Below are 18,365 nucleotides of genomic sequence, written 5' to 3'. Positions count from 1 at the left end.
AAGAGATGGGCCCCTTGCTGTGGGAGTGTCAGGGTGGAACCTCCTGCTCCTGTTGGGATTTGGGTTTGGAGTCTCTCCAGGCTGATCCTCAGCCCTCACCCTATGGGAGGTGTTTGCACACAAACTTGTGTGGTGCAGCCCTTGAGGGGATCTGCAACAGCATCCTACAAAGTATCCATGCATCCCTTCCAAGCCTTGTGTCTGATGGCAGCAGTGCTGCACCAGTGATGGAACCAGCACCCCAGACCATGCTCACACCCCCTTTTGGCATGCTGTGGGTTTGGATTCGAGCAGTGCCATTCCTCACCCACCAACCCCTTCAGCAGCAGAGGCAGCCATGGGGTCATGCATTGGGAACAGTGCACTCCCTGCAGTGGGATGCATGGATGCGGGCACGGCCCAGCCAGGAGATGGGAGCAGAAGGAGCTGCTGTCGCAAGCTGAGTCACCTGCTCCTCCTGGCGCTGGGTTATTTTGGAGCGCTGTGTGGGCAGATGCTGATAACTCACTTTCTGCTTCCCTGCGGATTCCTGGCTCCGGGATGCGGTGGGAGACAGAAACAGGGATGTGCACTGGGGCTGATGGGCGCTCATTGCACCTCTGGGTGCTGGCATCACCCTCCTGCTGCCATGGACTGACCCAGACCTGGAGCAAACCTCTCTCATCTGGGCACTTCCATGGGTGCCCCATGCCCAAGCAGAGCCCCAGGGACCATCACCCCCACCACTGAGGTTAATCCCCACCACTAAAGCTTTCCCTACCCAGCCCATTCTCCTGCTGGATGAGCTCCGGCCTCCTTCCCACCTCCGCAGGGTCCTCAGGGGGTGAGGCTTTCACTTTAGCCTCTGGTAATGTAAAAACCACACCAGAAAACAAAGTGGAGCAGGAAGAGAGGGACAAACAACACAGACCCAGACCCGGCTGTGTGTGCTTTCCTGTCCCCTTCCTTCGTTTGTTAGAGCCTTGCCTGTGCCCAACACCTGAACTCCTTGGAACAGGGAGTTCCAGCATTCCCATCCCTTACTGCGCTCGGGATGTAATCAAATCAGGCTAATGGGATTAACCCAGCTAATACAGCACTGAGCAAGCACCACAACCTGTACCATCCCCTCTCCTGATGGCCACAGGATACGGGACACACCTGAGCCTCAGTGATGCTCCACCGCTATCCCTTGCTTCCATGCTCTTAGTGCTAAACAAGCCCTCTCGAGGCAGCATCCCATAGGAAAACTGCCCCGGAGCGTGATCCACTGCTCCGAGCCCCTCTCTTGGGGCCGCCCTTTGTTCTCCCCTGTGCTGTGCTGCTGCTGCTCTGTTAAATGCAGCCTAATGCAACTTTAATGAGGCCGAGCGCCTGCCAACTGTTGGGATTGCTGCTGCTGAGCCTCTGCTCAGGGCCTGCTGCATATGGCAGCAAGGCCGGGGTGTCCCCATGGCCCCCCCATGGCAAGGGACACACTGGGGACCCTGGGAAGATGCAGCCTCCAGGCAGGATGCTGGGGCCTGCACTTAGGGTCCTGTGGTCCCCATTGCTGGGTGGTTTTGGCACCAAGCTCACCCCATCGTGGCGTCACCAGACCCTGTACTGGTTGGGGATGGAGGTGGGTGGGGAGATGGGGGCCACCCAGCAATGTAGTCCCCAGTCTCTGCCATGCCCCTCCATGGGGTGAAGTGGGTACCTGTGAGTACAAGGCAGCTGAAGCCACAGGATACCCACACTCCAAGGGGTGACACCAGCTCCACACACCCCAAGACAGCCATACCCCAAGGGGCTCTGTGTGTGTGTGTGAGAAGGATGGGGACAGCCCAGAGCATCCCCTGGGTGCTGCACCTCATCTGGTCCCTCTGCCTCCACCTGCCCCGGCACCCAGGGATGTCCCCATTGGAGAACACGGGGATGAAACAACTCATTGCACCCCTGTATCTCTTCACCATGCCCCCTCCAAGCCCCTTGTGCCTGCTGCTGGCACCAGCCCTGCAAACAGCTCCGTGTTCAACCCATTTCATGACCTAAAACCCCCAGGATCACTCTCAAATGATGCCAATCAGCATCCAAGGGCATCCAGGCGAGCACGACAATCCAAGGGCATTCCCAAGGGCATTCCCAAACCAGGGACACCCCATCCATGACCAAGGTTTCCTTCTCCCTTTTGGAGCCAGGCTTTATCCGAAGCCCCAGCGGGTGATCCAGGCGGATCCTACAGAGGGGGGGACACATCCCTGCTCCCAAGAGCCCTTGTCCTGGATGCTGTGCGCTGGGATTGGGTCTCCTGCGGGAGCGACCTCAGCCGCGTTCAATCACAGCCGTGCAATGCAGAGGGGGAACCCAGCGCCCTCCTCCTGCTCCAGCACACATGGATGCGCTCGGAAGGCATCAATTCGGCCGCTGCATCCTTATCCCGGTCCCGCTGTGCACCGCAGGGATGTGTGGGGATGGCTCAGACAGCGTCCAGGGCCCTCCCGTGCCTGGTGCATGGGGGGCAGGCAGGATGCCCACTTCCATGGGGCAGGCAGTGCCAGGCTGGGGATGTCAGCGCAGCGCTGCGGGCGATGGGGACGGAACAGGATGGGGAATTCTATCCCTGGATAATTGCGGGGCTGTTTCTCGCACAGAAAAGCCGTTTCTTTCCCGGCCTCGCCACCATCTGCCTGCTGCAGATCCCAGCAGCTGCTCGGCCTCATGGCCGGGTCCAAGAGGAGCAGAAGGGGGTTTGTGAGGCAAACATGGATGTGAGGGAGCTCGGAGGCTGTGGGGTTGGGGTTTGCTGCTGTTGCTGTGTCTGCATTCACAAACCCGATCACAGAGCAGGGCTGGATGAGGCATCCAGGCAGACAAACCCCATCCCAGCAGGAAGCTTTGCCTCAGGGTGGCTGTGATGCACCAGAGGCTCCAACCAGTACGGCCAGTGCAGAACCAGTGGAGCCTGAGGGCATCGAGAGGTGGGAGCAGCCCTTGTGAAGCCAGCCCTGGGTGGGCACTGTGGCACCCTCCAACCCACCCATGCTCCAGCTCTTCCCTTGTCCCACTGTGGTTGGGGCAGGTTCAGGTCCCTGATCCAGCTGGAAACCATCCCCAGTGCCCCCCCCCCCAAATCCCTTTTCCTCCTGTTTCTCTGTTTCTGCCCCTTTCCCTCATTTCTCCTGCTTCAAGAGCTCCACATCCGCTCCTGCTCCTCTGTGTTCCCATGTTATAGACAGCAGAAGCATCCCTGTCCCTGAGGAGCAGCACAGGCAGCTCTCCCCAGGCTGGTCCCTTCCCATCTCGGGCCCAGCCCTGCCATAGGTGCCATGGACCCACACGTACAAAGCAGCGCTGCTCACCTACACCCCGAGAAACGGCCTCAACCCCCCCTTGCACAGAGAGCCCTGGTTTGCCTCTGGCTTTGCCGCAGGAATCCAGGTTCCCAAGGGCACGGATGCTCCAGCCTGGCTGGTGCCTGGCACAGGGCGTTGGGATGGCTCAGAGGTGATGGGGGCATTGCTCATCCTTCTTCCCTTCTGCCCTAGAGCCCTGCCCTGGGGGCACGGAGGGGTGCAGGGGGGTCTGGCAATGTCTTGGAATGGGATGGGGATCTGGGATGCAGAGGGAATTCCTGCAGTGCAGGAGCAGGACTTGCAGTTCAAGGGGTGTCTTGCAATGCTGGGGGTGGGCTTATAATGGGGGGGGGGGTCCTGCAATTCAACTGAGCTCTTCCTATGCATGGAAGGGTCTTGTTATCCAGTGAGGGTCTTGCAGCGTGCAGGGGGGGTCTTCTATTCAAGGGGGGCTTTTGACATGCAGGGAAGGATCTTGCCATGCCAAGGGGTCTGGCAGTGTATGGGGGTGGTCCTGCAATTCAAGGGATGTCCTGCTGTGCCTGGAGGGGTCTTGTCATGCAGTGGGGGCTTGTAATGTTGGGGGGTCCTGCAGTTCAAGGGGGCTTTTGTAACACAAAAAAGGGTCTTGTGTAGTGAGGAGCTGCAATAGGGGGTGGTCCTGCAATTCATGGGGGCTTTTGTAATGCGGGGAGGGTCTTCCCATGCAGTGGGGTGCCCAATGGGGTATCCCAATGGGGTGTCCCGATGGGGTGTGCATGTCCTGCAGCTGGCGGGGTCCGGATGCACGGTAATGGTGTGGATGCAGCAGCACGGGGGGGGCCGGTGCGGGATGCTGCGGGCGGGGGTCGCTGCGGGGGGCGGCCCCGCCGGGCTGCGGGGGGCAGGAGGGAGGCGGTACCGGGGCGGCCGCGCTATAAAGGCGGCGTCGGGGCGGGCGCGGCCGTCGGTGGCGGCGGCAGCGGCAGGGGCAGGATGACGGCGAACGGGACGGCGGAGCCGGTGCAGATCCAGTTCGGGCTCATCAACTGCAGCAACAAGTACCTGACGGCGGAAGCGTTCGGCTTCAAGGTGAACGCCTCGGCCGCCAGCATGAAGAAGAAGCAGATCTGGACGCTGGAGCAGGACGGGGAGGACTCCAGCGCCGTGCTGCTCAAGAGCCACCTCGGCCGGTACCTGGCGGCCGATAAGGACGGGCGGGTGAGCTGCGACAGCGAGGAGCCGGGCCCCGACTGCCGCTTCTTGGTGCTGGCTCACGGCGACGGGCGCTGGTCGCTGCAGTCCGAGCCCCACCGCCGCTTCTTCGGCGGCACCGAGGACCGGCTCTCCTGCTTCGCTCCCTCAGTCTCTGCTACCGAGAAGTGGAGCGTCCACTTGGCCATGCACCCCCAGGCCAACCTCTACAGCCTGGCCCGCAAGCGCTACGCTCACCTGGGGCCCCGGCGCGACGAGCTGGCCGTGGACCGCGATGTGCCGTGGGGAGTGGATGCCCTCATCACGCTGCTGTTCGTGGAGCAGCGCTACAGCCTTCAGAGCTGCGACCACCGCCTCCTGCGCTCCGACGGCCGCCTCGTCCCCGCCGCCGAGCCCGGCACTGCCTTCACCCTGGAGTTCCGCTGCGGCAAGGTGGCCTTTCGCGACGGGGAGGGCCGTTACTTGGCCCCGTCGGGACCCAGCGGCACCCTCAAGGCCGGCAAAAGCGCTAAGGTCGGCAAGGACGAGCTCTTCGCCCTCGAGCAGAGCTGCCCGCAGGTCGTGCTCCGGGCAGGCAACGACAGGAACGTCTCCACCCGGCAAGGTAGGAGGGGATGGGGGATACATGCACACGAGCCTCGGCCGCCCCCCTGCATCCCTCGGGCATCGCCTCCTCCGCGGCCCCTGCACTGACCCGGGATCAGCACCTCCGGGTGCCCCCCCTGGAGCGCCCCATCTCGGCAGCATCCCCTGCCTCCAACCCCATGGAGTGCCCCTCTGCATCCCTCCGCCATCGCCTCGTTAGGGGCAACCCTCTTTGATTGAACCCCTTCTTACAATCGTGCCTGCACCCCTCCTCTGAAGTCGTTGTCTTCCCCAGCACCGCTCCAGCATCGCCTGCCTGGGCCCCCCTCCCTCCAGCACCCCCATTCCTGCAGCATCCCCTCCGCCCTGTGGGTTGGAATGGCGAGGGGCCTGCCCTGGGGTGCAGAGATGGATGGGGGGCTATAGGGGAGTGAATGGGGTCTTCCCTTGCCGTCAAGGAGGCAGAGCAGCCATCCCTCGCCTTCCTACCTGCGGAGCTCATTGTTCACCCAACAAAGCCTCCTCCAAACTCCCCCTTCCCCTCCTTCCCCTCGCGTCTCTGAGCTTTGTCCCCTGCAGATCAGGGCCTGCAGTGCCCCCCATGGGGCTGTGTTCTCCGATGGGAGGGGGCTGGATGCGAACCCCCCCCCTTGGCCTCAGCATCCTGCATCCACCCGCACAAAGGCACCGAGCCCTGTCCCCTCCGCTCACTGGAGAGGCCATGGAGGGCACCCCCCCCCCCTCCCAGCCCCATAGGTGCTTGTGCAGGGTTGGGGGGGGCAGGTCCCTGCTCCGCGATGCTGGAGGTGCCCTGGGGCCCATCACCGGCGCGCCGGGTCAGGCCGGCGCACGCCGGGTGCGGGACGGGTGCGGGCACGTCCCAGAGCCTGGGGGGGGAACGGGGAGCGGGGAATTCCTTTTGTGTCCATGGAGCACCCCAAGGCCGCAGCTGAGCCCGAGGGGACCTGAGCCCCTCTGCTCCTGCCCGAGGGGAACCGGCTCCTTAGGGAGGAGAAGACCCCGCAAGGATGAACCCTGGGGCCGTTGGTGCAGGGGATGGAGGAGGAGGAGGAGGATGGAGGATGGAGGAGGATGGCGATGGCGGGAGGCTGCCGCAGCGCCGTGGGGGAAGGGCTGTGCAGCCCTTTGTCACCGGAGATGGGGAAACCAGATGTGGGGGGAGATGTGCGCGGTGGGGCTGCGATGGGGGCACCCCATGGGTGGGAGCTGCTGCTGGCGGACCCGCCGGCTTTGTGTGATGGATGGGGGGGATGGGAAGGGAAGGGAAAGGAAAGGGAAGGGGGGGGATCCAAATCTCCCCAGCAACAGGGGGCTCTGGGCTGTGCCCGGCCCCTTTCCAAGCAAAACAGAGCGGGGAGGGCTGCGCTGGGGCCGCACATCCTTCGCTTCGAGCCCGTTCTGGCTGCAGAAGCCGTTTCCACACAGTTCATCCCCCCCCCGGCAGCTGCTGCCTTCCCTTCTCCCGCCGGGAATGCGCCTTGTCCCAAGGTTATGGAGCAGGCAGGGGAACAACAGCGGCCGGAGGAAGCGGCTGCAGACAGCCCTTGCCCCCGCCGCGCTGATAAGCGCTGCTGGCAGATGTGCCGATGGCTGCAGGGATGCGGGATGTGGGATGCGGGATGTGGGATGCAGGCAGGAGCAGCTGCGCTCGGCGCAGGCTGATGGGAAAGGGCAGCTCACGGAGCCGGGGATGCGGTGTCTGTGTCCCCAGTGGGGGTGAGGCCATGAGGCTGCTGTGGCTCCCCTGGCTGGGATAGCGCTGCCCCATGAGTGCCGAGTCAGCTCCTGGCTCGGAGCCTGCTCCCAGTCCCTGGGATGGCGGCGTCAGCATCCCACGGAGCACCGGGGACCGGGACACGGCCAATGCCAGGATGTGGGGCACGAGGTGGGCGCCAGCCCCTTCCAACGGAGCCGAACCAGGGCACAGGGAGCGCAGCCTCCGCCCGGCTCAATGGCTCCTTTCTAGCCCGGCTGCGGCAACAAAGGGCCCTTTGTGGGCACGAGGGTCCCCAGCGCCTGCCTCCCACCCAGGGAGGAGAGGATGGGAGAGAGGGATCTCGGGAAGCAGGGGGGGGAGCAGGTCTGGGCACGGTGATGGGAGCTCTGCTCCCAAGCCAAGAGCCCTCATGGCACAGGGGGGTGGGTGCTGGCTGCAGTGGGGCTCATCTCGGGGATGCCAATTGCTTGGGGGGTACCACAAAGCCACACGAAATCCATCAGGAATGAGGGGTGGGTTTTCCAGGGAATCCATGCGCCGTCCCCTTTGTGAGCCCTCTGCAGAGGAGCTGCTCGGTCCTGGGCTGCTGCTTTTAGGGAAAACCAGGCTTGGATTCATACCTGGATGCAGCAAAATCCCATGCAGAGAGCAGGGAAGGGATGAGTTTGGGAGCACGTGTGAGGCAGCAGTGCAGGGATGTGGGTGCCAAATCCTGCCCATGAGGGCTTGGATGGGTGGTGGGTGCTGCTGGTGCAGTGAGCTTGGGGTTCATGGGGGCATAACCATGGGGTTTTTGAAAGGGAACCTCTTGGCCTATGGGGAGGTGGAATATGGGAAAGGTGCCAGCTCCCAGCCATGGAAAACCAGCTCCTACTGTGTGGAATTGCCCCCCTGGGCCTGGCCATGGGGCAGCTCCAGCTGGTTGTCCCATGGTCCTCCAGGCTCTTGGCTTCCTCTCATGGAGCATCCCACTGGGTCTCACCAGCATCCTGGGATTGCTCTAGGGCACCTGCATGGGGTCAGTGCAGAGGGTGAGACTTGTACAGCCCATAAATGCCCCTGTGCTGGGTCTGTGGCTCCCCATGCATGGAGGTGGCAGGGATGCTCCAGACTGTGGCTCCTTTACATGGACAAGCTTTGGGAAGCGCATGCTCTGGGGTGCCCAGAACCCTCCATGTGCATCCCCATCCTGGCTGCAGAGCAGTGAGGGCTGCGGGTGTTGATCCTGCAAACCCAAGCGGTTGGCAGTGCTTGGAAACCCCATCAGAGGTTGGGAATCCCTTCCCTGCTCCAGCACGGGCTCCCTCCCCATCCTCCATCTCTGGCTCCATAAGGACCTTGAGCCCATGGGCTTTGTTGGGGGAAGCCAAGGGGACACAAGCATCTCATCCCCAGTCTCTGCCTCCTCCCCAAGACCCCCATAGCATCCCCATGCTGGACATGGGGAGCACCCCACATGGGGGGGGGGGGGGGGGGCACAAACCTGCTTCCCCCCCTCCCCCCAGCTGTAATTAGCAGCTTCATCAAGGTCAGGCTCCAGACTGTGCCTTTACCAGCAGCAGTAATTAAAGCGATTGCATTGGGAGCAATGGTGGGAGAGCAGGGAGGGGATGGACACGGCTCCATCCACAGCCCTGGGCTGCACTATGGGGGGGGCACAGCCAGTGTCCTGTGCCATAGGGACCTGGTTTCTGCCATCCCACCGGCTCTAACCCCCCTGCCCCAGCTCAGTTTGAGCCCTTTGAAGCTGCTCCTGCCCCAGCTGCATTCCTTTCTGCTGACTCAGTGTAACCCAACCCAGGGGGGGTGGGAGACCCTAAGCCAGGCCCTGTGAGGCAAAGCCAAACCTCAGCCCCATGGTGAGAGCATGGACAACTGCCCAGCAATGGGGTTCATTGTGCTCCATGGTGGGGTATTTGGGGTGCAGGGATGGTGTCAGGAGGCTCCCAGTGCTCACCTCCAGCCCATCCCATCCTGCTCCGCAGCACAAAGCATCACCCCCAGGCTCTCCCCATGCTGGTGCCTGCAGGGCAGGGATACCTGCCCCGGGTACCCATAGAGCAAAGCACATCCATCAGGAGCTATGGAAGGTGCTGGAAGGTGCCTGTTGGAGAGGGGATGCTGTGAACAGGCAGCAGCCAAAGGACAGTTCTGAGTGTGGGAGATGAGATTACAGCCAACAAAGCAAAGCCTTCAAAGCCCGAATCCCTTTGGGAAAGGTGGGAGACTGATAATGCAAAGCAGAGGCTGCTCCCTGAGGGCCACTGGATGGGGATGCTTGTTTGGGAGATGGGAAGCTGCCAGGTCTGCAGGATGTGGGGGAAGACATCTCCATTTCTGAGTGTCTGCAGGGAGATGGTCCCTCCCCATGGATGGGTGCAGCTGATGGGACTTACTGGGGGCTTCCCAATGCAGAAGGGTCATGAAGGCTGCAGTCCTGAAGGCATCCCAGTGACCATGTACTGCACAATGGGAAACCTCAGCAGCTGAGAAACTGCAGGGGTTGGATGCATTGAGGGGTTCCTGGCTCTAGGAATAGGCAGATTAGGGCAGAAAGCTGCTTCTGGGGCCCACATCCACTCATTCCCAGACAGGGAAACCAGGGCTGAGGACCATGCCCCCCAGCTCCCTTCCCAAACCCCAGCACAGCAGCTTTGCTTTGGCTCCAGGCTTGTGATTCCCATCCCAAAAGCACTTTTAGGCAGAAATCCACCAAGCTGGAGTGCTCCGGAGGGGATTTGGCTCTGCAGGCCCTGACCAAGCAGGTTTGCTTGGCCTCAGTACCTGTGTGTGGATGTGCTGCATCCACCTCTAGGGCAGATGCTGTCTCTGGTCTCTCTGGTTCCAATGGGGTTTTGGAAGCCAGGGAAAGGCTTGGCTGCTGTGACAATACACAGATGAAAACCAGTGCCACGGTCCTTAAACATGCCACGAATGGGGATTCATAGGTGGTGAAGGTAATGGATTGAATAACCTGCTGTCACCTCCAGGGGAAGAACTACAGCTCTTTCCCATGGGAATGATCTAAGCTGGGTTTACTTGGTGCTTAAATGTGATGGAGAGTCCTGAGCTGGAGCCTGTGGTTGCATCAGCTCAGCTCTGGTTTATGGCCTTAACACTTGAGTAACCAAATGAAACCTGGATTTGAACCCGCAGTGCCAGAGGGAGGATGCACATGAGGGATTCGGGAGTCACCAAAGCTCACGCAGGAACAGGAGCCCCTTTTCCATTGGGGTTCCTGGGATGCAGAGGTGGATGGGCTCCCCATCCAGGACCCCCAACCTCCATCTGCCTCTGCCCCACAGGCATGGACCTCTCTGCCAACCAGGATGAGGAGGGAGACCAGGAGACCTACCAGCTGGAGATCAACAAGGACACCAAGAAATGCGCCTTCAGGACCTACACTGGGAAGTACTGGACCCTCACCTCCAATGGGGGCATCCAGTCCACTGCATCCACAAAGTGAGTCCTGTCCTGGCGTCAGGGACCCCTCTGCATCTCACAGGGGAATCCAAAGGGGATTTTCCAGCCTTGGCTCTCATCCCAAAACACTTCCCGGCAAAAGGAGTGAATTCCCTGGAGAGCTGGGGCTGGATTGGGGCTTTGCCACCCAAGAAGTCCCTGGGGCCACATAATCCTTCCCGGCTGGCTGGGGCTGCTGAAAGGCTTTTCCCTGCAGCTCAACCCTCTACTGACCGAGGCTGAAACCCCAAAGTGCCTTTGGCTGCCTGCCTCCTGCCTGCTTCCCATCGGGATGGCCACCATGACTCAGGGTCTCCCAATCCATCCATGGCCCTTCCCGCAGTGTTCCCCATCCCTTGCATCCCACTGACCACCCTCTATACCCCACAGGAACGCGAGCTGCTACTTTGACATCGAGTGGTGCGACAAGCGCATCACCCTCAAAGCTGCCAATGGGAAGTATGTGACAGCAAAGAAGAACGGGCAGCTGGCAGCCTCCATGGAGACAGCAGGTAAGGGACACCCTTGGGGGACCCCATCCCATATTGGGGTGGCAGAGGATGAATGAGGTCCCCCCTGAGCCAGCTTCCCCCTCCAAGTGATGCTGAGGGATGCAGGCCACGTTTTCCCATGCTGTGGGGTGGGTGGGAAACGGCTGTGGGGCACAGCTCACCCTCCCCACTGCTGCCAGCCATGGAATCCAGGCTCTGCACCCCACAGGATGCACTCACAGCCCCTTTCCCCTCTGACACAGGCGAGACGGAGCACTTTGTGATGAAGCTGATCAACCGGCCCATCATCGTCCTCCGCGGCGAGCACGGCTTCATCGGCTGCCGCAAGGTCACCGGCACCCTGGACTCCAACCGCTCCTCCTATGATGTCTTCCAGCTCGAGTTCAACGACGGAGCCTACAACATCAAGGGTGAGTCCATAGGGATGGGTATCGGGGTGGGATACGGCCACCGGTGCCCCGGTGGTGGCTCACGGGGCCACCTTGTCCCTCTGCCTGCAGATGCCACTGGCAAGTACTGGATGGTGGGGAGCGAGTCGTCCGTCACCAGCAGCAGCGACAGCCCCGTGGACTTCTATTTTGAGTTCTGCGACTATAACAAAGTGGCCATCAAAATCAATGGCAAATACCTGAAGGGAGACCATGCCGGGGTCCTCAAGGCATCCGCTGACACCATCGACGCCTCCACCCTCTGGGAATACTAATGCACTTTAGCTTACCTCCCATTGCCAACTCTGATTCTTCCCCTTCCTCCGTCCTTGGTTTCCTTTTGGGTTTCGTTTTCCTCCTCTCTGTACAAGGATTTTCCGGCTGGTTTGTGCTCCCCTCCTGCTGCAGAGCTGGTGCCTTGGGTGGGAGGTTGGGCTCTGGGAAGGAAGAACTGGAATAGTGCTGGGGCAGCCAATAGGTTTGTATTGACCCCTTCCCTCTGGGTTTGCTGGGCTTGGAAACTGCCCTCCCCCTGCTCCCGGCCCCAAGCATCACCTTAGGTAGTTTGTTTTCCTCTCCTCAGCTGAAGAAAGGGAATAAGATCACCTCTGTGCTTGCTTCTGCCATATCAGCACTGCACCGCCTCAGGCTGTGCTGTCCGTGTCCCCTGGAGCTCCCATCCCATCCCACCCCATTCCAGCCAGGGGCAGAGCCACGGTGCTGGGCTCAGCCAGCTCCCCCCCAGCAGCTTCTCTTTGCTCCTGGCTCATCAGGGTAGGATTCATCTGCAGCTGAGCCATAAGAGGTGACCTTACATATGACAGCATCCCCAGGGCTGGCATGGGATGGCATGTATCCCTGTAGAGGGGCCAGCAAGCCGATTCCCTTCTTCCCCACACACCTGGAAATGAGTTTTGAGGGTGATCCCATCTGGGAAACCTCAGCTTTTCATCTCATGAAGCCCCACACTCCTTGTGTCCTTGTGCTGGGGAGGGGATGCTGTAGCAGGGATGCAGAGCAAGCCTGTGCTGGGTAGGGAGCTTCATCCAGCCCATGGTGGGCTTTGGTCCCTGGCTGATGGAACCTCCCCTGGGTGATGGCTGGAAGCATAAACTGCAGCTTTTGGTTTACAGAATAGAGAAGTTCCTTAGCAAACTTTGCACAGTGATATTTGCTCAGTACCTTGTTTCTTTCCTCTCTTGTCAAATACTGGAACAGTGAAGGGAATCACTGCACACCTAATGCTGAATTGGGAAGCGCCCGTTCCTGTGGGCTCCCCCAGGGAGGGCAGCTCCTGGTCCTGGGCTCTTGTGCCATCACAGCTCAACTGGAAAAGAAAAGAGAAAGACCAAAACAGTATTTTTGTTAGTCTCTATTTATATATGCTCTCCATGGCACTGTGTTACCAGCTGTTCTCTGTACTAGGTCTGCATTAGAGTATAACGCTGTTTGTAACGGGTGATGCTGACGTGTTCGTTAGGGTGTTGAAAGGCACTTTATCCTTTGGGGCCTTCCCGGGGCCGGTATTTGCTCCCTGCAAACACACCAAGGAGCCTTTTCCCCCCTGCCCCACACCAAGGGTGCTCACAGCATCACTGCCGTGCCAAAACCACCGGTCCCTAGCGCCGGAGGCAAGGCAGGGGCTCCTCAGCCTTAAAGCCATGTGGAGGGGGGAAACCCTTCCCTAGGAGCTTGGTGCTATCCCCAGCTGGGAGAGCGAGCAGCCTGTCCCCTGCCATGGGGACAACCCCAGGCCGGGGTCTCTCACCCTGCAGGGGATCCCATTGGGATGCTACCTCGGCTCTGCGCTCGCATCCAGGGGCTGCCTGTGCCCACCCGGGCCCCGCTCTGCCCCTCGAAGGACCGAGTGTCTTGATGAAGCCCTGAGTGACCCTGTGACTTGGCACACACTTTCTGCTGGCCTCCCCCATCCCTTTGCCCTGTGTCACCTCCTCCCTGTCCCCCTGTTGCAGTTGGAACCGTGTAAACCCTGCTTGGGCATCTTCCGTGTGACACTAGGTCAAGCATCTCTCCTGTCTCCTCGTAGCGGGTGTCGTGACTCTGACAAACATCTCACTCTGAAAAGTTAAGGTTTGGGTTTGGGTTTTATTTTGGGGTTTTTTTTGTTTTGTTTTTTCTTAATTATTATTTTTTTGTAAGTGCCATTTGTATAACTTAAAAAGAAAAAAAAGCTTCAAATGGAGAAAGATGAGTAAAAATAAAACCTGCATTCGGATATGAACAGTGTGTGCTGTGTCTGGTGGCTGTGCCTGGAGCTGCAATGGCCTTTCAATGGCATGAGCCTCAGCATGGAGTATCCGGGGGCTAGACTGGTTTGCTGTGATTGAGCTGGCTCTAGAGGGAAGGGAATGGAGGCCAACAGGCTCATCCCCACCAAGCAGCTCAAAGGGATTCTTACCTGGCCAGGAAATGCCCCAAGGGTAAGGGCTGACCATAGGCTATGTGATGGGTAAGACAAGGGGGGTGGCTTTAAAGTGAAAGAGAGAAGGTTTAGATCAGACATTAGGAGGCGCTGGCACAGGGTGCCCAGAGAAGCTGTGGCTGCCCCATCCCTGGCAGTGCTCAAGGCCAGGTTGGACACAGGGATTGGAACTGGATGAGCTTTAAGGTCCCTTCCAATGCAAACCATTCTGTGATAGCCAAAGCTGGCTCAGGCTCCTGGGATGCTCAGAGCAGCCCCAAACCATCAAGCCCCTGTGTGCCTTAGAGGATGGGTGACCTCTGCATGGCTCAGGGACATACACCAGTGAACCAGCTGCCCCTGCAGCCAGCAGTGATGCTGTGACCCTTCAGCCTGGCAGTGCTGGGAAGGAGATGCTTTTTCTCCCTCTGGTTCAGGTATTCCCCCCCCATAGGATGGCCCTGATGGGGAGGGACCTGCTGGGCAGGAAGAACAGTGGGATGCTGGTTTTGGATGCATAGCATGGCAGAGGGCAGTGATGAGGCCCCTCCTCCTTTGCTTGGTGGGGTGGAGAAGGGGAAGGTAGAAAAAGATCTGAGATCTCAGGCTGGAAGGAGGTGGGAAGCCCATCCACAACAGCCCAGCCTGAAACACAGCATCCAAATGGAGCTGGGATGTGCCCCCAGCCCTCTTGGGACAGTCAAAACCAGCCCTAAAACCCAACCAGCGCTCTCAGGCTTGATGCTGGGGCCAACCTCAGTTTTGGCTGTGAAGATGGGGTGCAGCTTATGGAGGGGCTGGGGACCAACTCCATCACCTGTGCCACGAACAGCCAGACCCTTTGCTGCCCTTCCTCTCCTGCAGCAGGCTCAGGGCTGCTGGTAGGCTCATGTTTGGCTTGTACACATCTAAAGCTGGCTTGGGAAAAGCAAGATCTGGGGAAGGAAGGGGTGCCCAGCTCTTCCCTAACCACACATCCCAATGGGCACAGCGGGAAGGGCATTGCCTGGAGGGACCTTCAACTTCAGGCACGGGTTCAAGCAGCACAGCAGGGGTGGAGCAGAGGAAGGATGTTCATTCCTCACTCCAAACAGGGTGGAATGAACGCAGGAAACACGGAGCAGCTCCAATTCACCCCCAGTGACATCCACATGGGCACGAATGAACCTGGCTCTGACACCCATGGGCTGTGGCACCCAGCCTGGGCATCCTTCCCTTCTCATGCTCACCAACACTTCCCTTTGCTTTCAAGCAAGGAGGGGGAAAGCCCCATTTCCTCCCCCCAACACACACATCCTGGTTTCCATTTAAAGCAGTGCCTGGAAACCATTTTCTATCCCATCCACTTTTTCCTCGGGAGCATGTGGAATATATTAAGCTTTTCCTGCAGGGTCCAGTGGGTTTTGCCTTGCGACTTACAGAGTTCTCAACCACAACAGCCCTGCCTGCTCTGCTGCCTGCCATTGGCCCCAGCATCAAGCTGGCACAGTCGGGATGGGAGGAGGAGGATGATGATGATGATATTTCAGCTGGAATAAAAAGCATAGAAGGTAAAAGTCAGAGTGCACAAATTTATTTACAAAATAATTCAAATTACAATATAAGACAGGAACTTTTTACACACTGGATATTAGAATGGTTCTAACTACCAGAAGGTAAAGAAAAATATCCCTTGTTTGAGTTGGGTTCTTTCATAAAACACCTATTTCTGTTCGGCTATTGTTATACAAAGTGGCAGAACATGCACATCTGTACAGGGCTTTTCTTTTACCAGAACGTTTGCTAAGTGCAAATACTAAGTTTCTCTTCTCCCACCTTTAAGGCAAGTAAAACGGAACACTGCAATTATAACCAGAAGTACCTGTTGGGCACAGCAACCTCCCTGGATGGCTTCAGGGACTGCAGGGCAGGAGGGAAATGGGGTGGAGGAGTTGGAGACCAGATCAGGAGGGATTTGGGGGGGGTGCAGTAAGGTTTGGGGTTATTTCCCTTTCTATTTGTATATAAATCAACATAAGCCCTATCAGAAACCTGTGCACCAGACACCAAGCAGAGGCACCTTCTCTCAGACACAGACCAGCTCAAGGCTTTCTCCCCTTACATCCATCACAACTCCAGGTCCATGATGTTTGTGCCACAGCAGCAGAGTAACCTCATGTCCCAACCACAAGGATGGACCACAGACACTTCCCACCTCTGCCTGATGCTTCTCCATCCCTCCTGCTCCACCTCTGTGCATCCCTGTGCCAAAGCTTTACTCCTGATGCTCACACATCCATAGACACACACCAAAGGATGCCCCCTTTGCACAGATGGACAACCCCAACCACCCTGTTGCAGGAGGGAACACGCTTCAGGAAGGGCTCATGCAGGACCTGAGCATAGAAAATCCCAGCTATGAAACAACACAGGATTTCCCTTCGGTAAGGGGAAGGCACCCACTCTTCTATTGACCTGGGTCCATCTTCCCACCACCTCTTAACGCTGTGAACACAGCCGTCCTGCCCCAAATCCAACGGGATGCTGCTCCTGGCTACCACAGGAATGACTTGGTGCAAGGCAGGATGTAAATAAAGCTGTCCCAACCCCAGCTGAGCAGTCAGGAACAGGTTCCTGCAGCCCCAAGGCTGCTCCCAGAGGTAAACTGAAGGAAGAGATGACAGCAGGAAGGGAACACCACTTGGTTCTTAATGCTAGAGAGGCCATGGCACGAGAGCTGGAAGAGAGCACCCCACAGGGTACGTTCAACCCATGGGCAATGCCCAAGCATGGAGATATTGCTGACTCAGCTCCAAAAGGCATGGAAATTCCCTCTGGGAGAGCCTGCTGGGGACAATGGTCCAGCTTATCCTGGGAGCATCCCCCTGACAGCCCTGAGCCCACCACTTGCTGCACTCCCAAGGGGATGCTGTGCATGAAGCACTTACAGAGCTGTAAGCAAGGGATGGGCAGAAGCTGCGAGGTGGAGGCAGAGAGTTTTACCTAAGAAACCCAAATACAACAGGGAATAATGGGAAGGTCACCCAGATGGTTACCAGTAGGACAAAGCCCAAAGCAAACCACCCAGGGAATGATGGCAGCAATGGGATGCGGCAAGCTAGCCCAGCATTGCTGGGAGGGAGGGTTTTATCCATTCCAACCATTTTCTGTTCTAGAGGGGACCTCTATGAGACAGAGCACCCAAAGAGAGGTGAGGAAAGGGCTTTGGGCCACAGCTCCTCCTGCAGCCCAGCACCTACACCCTTTGCTTCTCATAGGGAAGCTTTGCTGCTCCTAACCCCTCACTTCCTAAGCCCACCAATACTCACCTTTGCTGTTCCAAATCAGATTAGGCTCAAACACACCCTGCCCACATGCCATGGCAGCAACCAGCTTCCTGCAACACAGAGCTGCAGTGCACACATCACTACAAGGGTAATCCCAGTTTTCCTGCCCCATCACACAGCACTGCCTGTGCATCTAGCAGGGTCCTAACCCCAGTAGGTTTTGCTATGATGGGCACAGCTTGGCTCTGGGTGCTTCTCCAGCTGTCTGAGAACCATGGCCAGAAGCAGGGGGAAGTTTGGGCTATCAGATGGGAACAGCAAAGCAGAGGCCACGTTTTGGAAGCTGAGCCACCCTCCTGTGGGATAAAAGTCCTGAGCCCTTTCAAGGGGGCAAGTTCAGTCCAGCCAAAGATCAGGGTGCCTGAGTCTTGTCCTACTTGCTAAAGCCCCAGGACAGAACATGGCTCTGGGCTTCCCACTGAGGTCTCAGCAGGGAGATGGCTGCTGCATCCCATTGCCCCACTTGGAGAGTGAGAAATGCTAAGAACACTTCACTGACTTGGTATGGAAAAGTGTGTTTCTGTTGGGAGGTGCCGGTGGGTTACAGGGATGCTGGAGAACATGGGAGCATCAGCCTCTGCAGGCAGAGAGCAGCCAGCTCCTGTTATGTTACTCCTGAAGGTCTTACTCAGATGCAGTCTCCCTCTTTACCCCCAGACCCACTTGTCTGTGCAGCAGCTGCTCCAGCCAGCAGGAAAGTAGGATATTTGGGAAGTCCCCAAGGAATGGCTGCATCCCTGCACTCCACAAAGTGTCATGTTCCCTCCCAACAGCTGCCTGAACAGGCTTTGCCAAATCAAAATCATCTGGATGCCCAACAGAGGGAGAGATCCATTGGGAAATGCAGCACCAAGGCTTGCTGCAGCACAGGTTGAAACGTTTGAGTGCAAAGGTTCCTAGAAGCTCTAGAGAGGGATACAGTGCAAAGACAGGCGACTCAGGGACCCCTGGCAGCTGGATAATCCAAGAGGAGTTGGAGAAGGAAGGGAGGTGATGTTCTAGGGTGGCTTTGCCCTGCAGTGACTATGTCAAGTGCTGTTTGAAGCAGGTCAGAACTGCTGGCGAGGCTGAGGGCCAAAGTGCATAGGCAAGTTGTGCTCCTGCCGAGCATTGAGCTGGGGAAAGTCAAAGTTCACCCTCATGTTGGGTAACGGGGGCACGTAGGGAGCAGGGACCGGGCGGATGTGGAGCGGGATGTTATTGTACAGGGGACGGACGGGAGGGAGCTGGAAAGGAGGGTGCATGAAGGGGTAAGGGCACATCCGGGGCTGATGGAGGTTCTGAGGAACAGGTCTGGGGATGACTTCAATCCTCTGGATTTTCTCCATGGGCTTTTCTACAGGAGGGCCAATCCGCTTGAAGCTGTTCTCTGCAGAGGGGAGAG

The 18,365-nt window shown here is 58.5% G+C and overlaps 2 protein-coding genes across 4 annotated transcripts in view; one reads left to right on the top strand and one right to left on the bottom strand.

Annotated features, from left to right (window-relative positions):
* The first annotated feature begins 4,241 nt into the window (after positions 1-4,241).
* FSCN1 (fascin actin-bundling protein 1) lies at positions 4,242-13,471 on the top strand. Its single transcript, XM_034065419.1, has 5 exons — positions 4,242-5,112; positions 10,137-10,293; positions 10,684-10,805; positions 11,048-11,215; positions 11,306-13,471. Exons 1-5 carry the CDS (start codon positions 4,290-4,292, stop codon positions 11,506-11,508), a joined length of 1,473 nt encoding a protein of 490 aa, XP_033921310.1. The 5' UTR covers positions 4,242-4,289; the 3' UTR covers positions 11,509-13,471.
* A 1,741-nt stretch (positions 13,472-15,212) lies between these two features.
* Positions 15,213-18,365, bottom strand: part of RNF216 (ring finger protein 216) — a 78,128-nt gene continuing 74,975 nt past the window's right edge. For all 3 annotated transcript variants that reach the window (XM_005141653.3, XM_031042425.2, XM_031042424.2), the window contains one exon: positions 15,213-18,350. In XM_005141653.3, coding sequence (XP_005141710.2) covers positions 18,031-18,350 — 320 coding nt within the window. In that variant the 3' untranslated portion in view covers positions 15,213-18,030. The remainder of the gene's footprint in view (positions 18,351-18,365) is intronic.

Source organism: Melopsittacus undulatus, chromosome 8 (genome assembly GCF_012275295.1).
Source record: "Melopsittacus undulatus isolate bMelUnd1 chromosome 8, bMelUnd1.mat.Z, whole genome shotgun sequence".
NCBI lineage: Eukaryota > Metazoa > Chordata > Aves > Psittaciformes > Psittaculidae > Melopsittacus > Melopsittacus undulatus.
The sequence above is the reverse complement of the archived record's forward strand: the minus strand, read 5'-3'. Positions and strand labels throughout refer to the sequence as shown.

What these genes read in the sequence shown, in the direction of transcription:
- FSCN1 (XM_034065419.1), top strand. Translation starts at nt 4,290, where the DNA reads ATGACGGCGAACGGGACGGCGGAGCCGGTGCAGATCCAGTTCGGGCTC. An exon ending in CAGTCCACTGCATCCACAAA is followed by an intron (nt 10,294 to 10,683) that starts GTGAGTCCTGTC and finishes TATACCCCACAG; the next exon opens with GAACGCGAGCTGCTACTTTG. An exon ending in AGCCTCCATGGAGACAGCAG is followed by an intron (nt 10,806 to 11,047) that starts GTAAGGGACACC and finishes CCTCTGACACAG; the next exon opens with GCGAGACGGAGCACTTTGTG.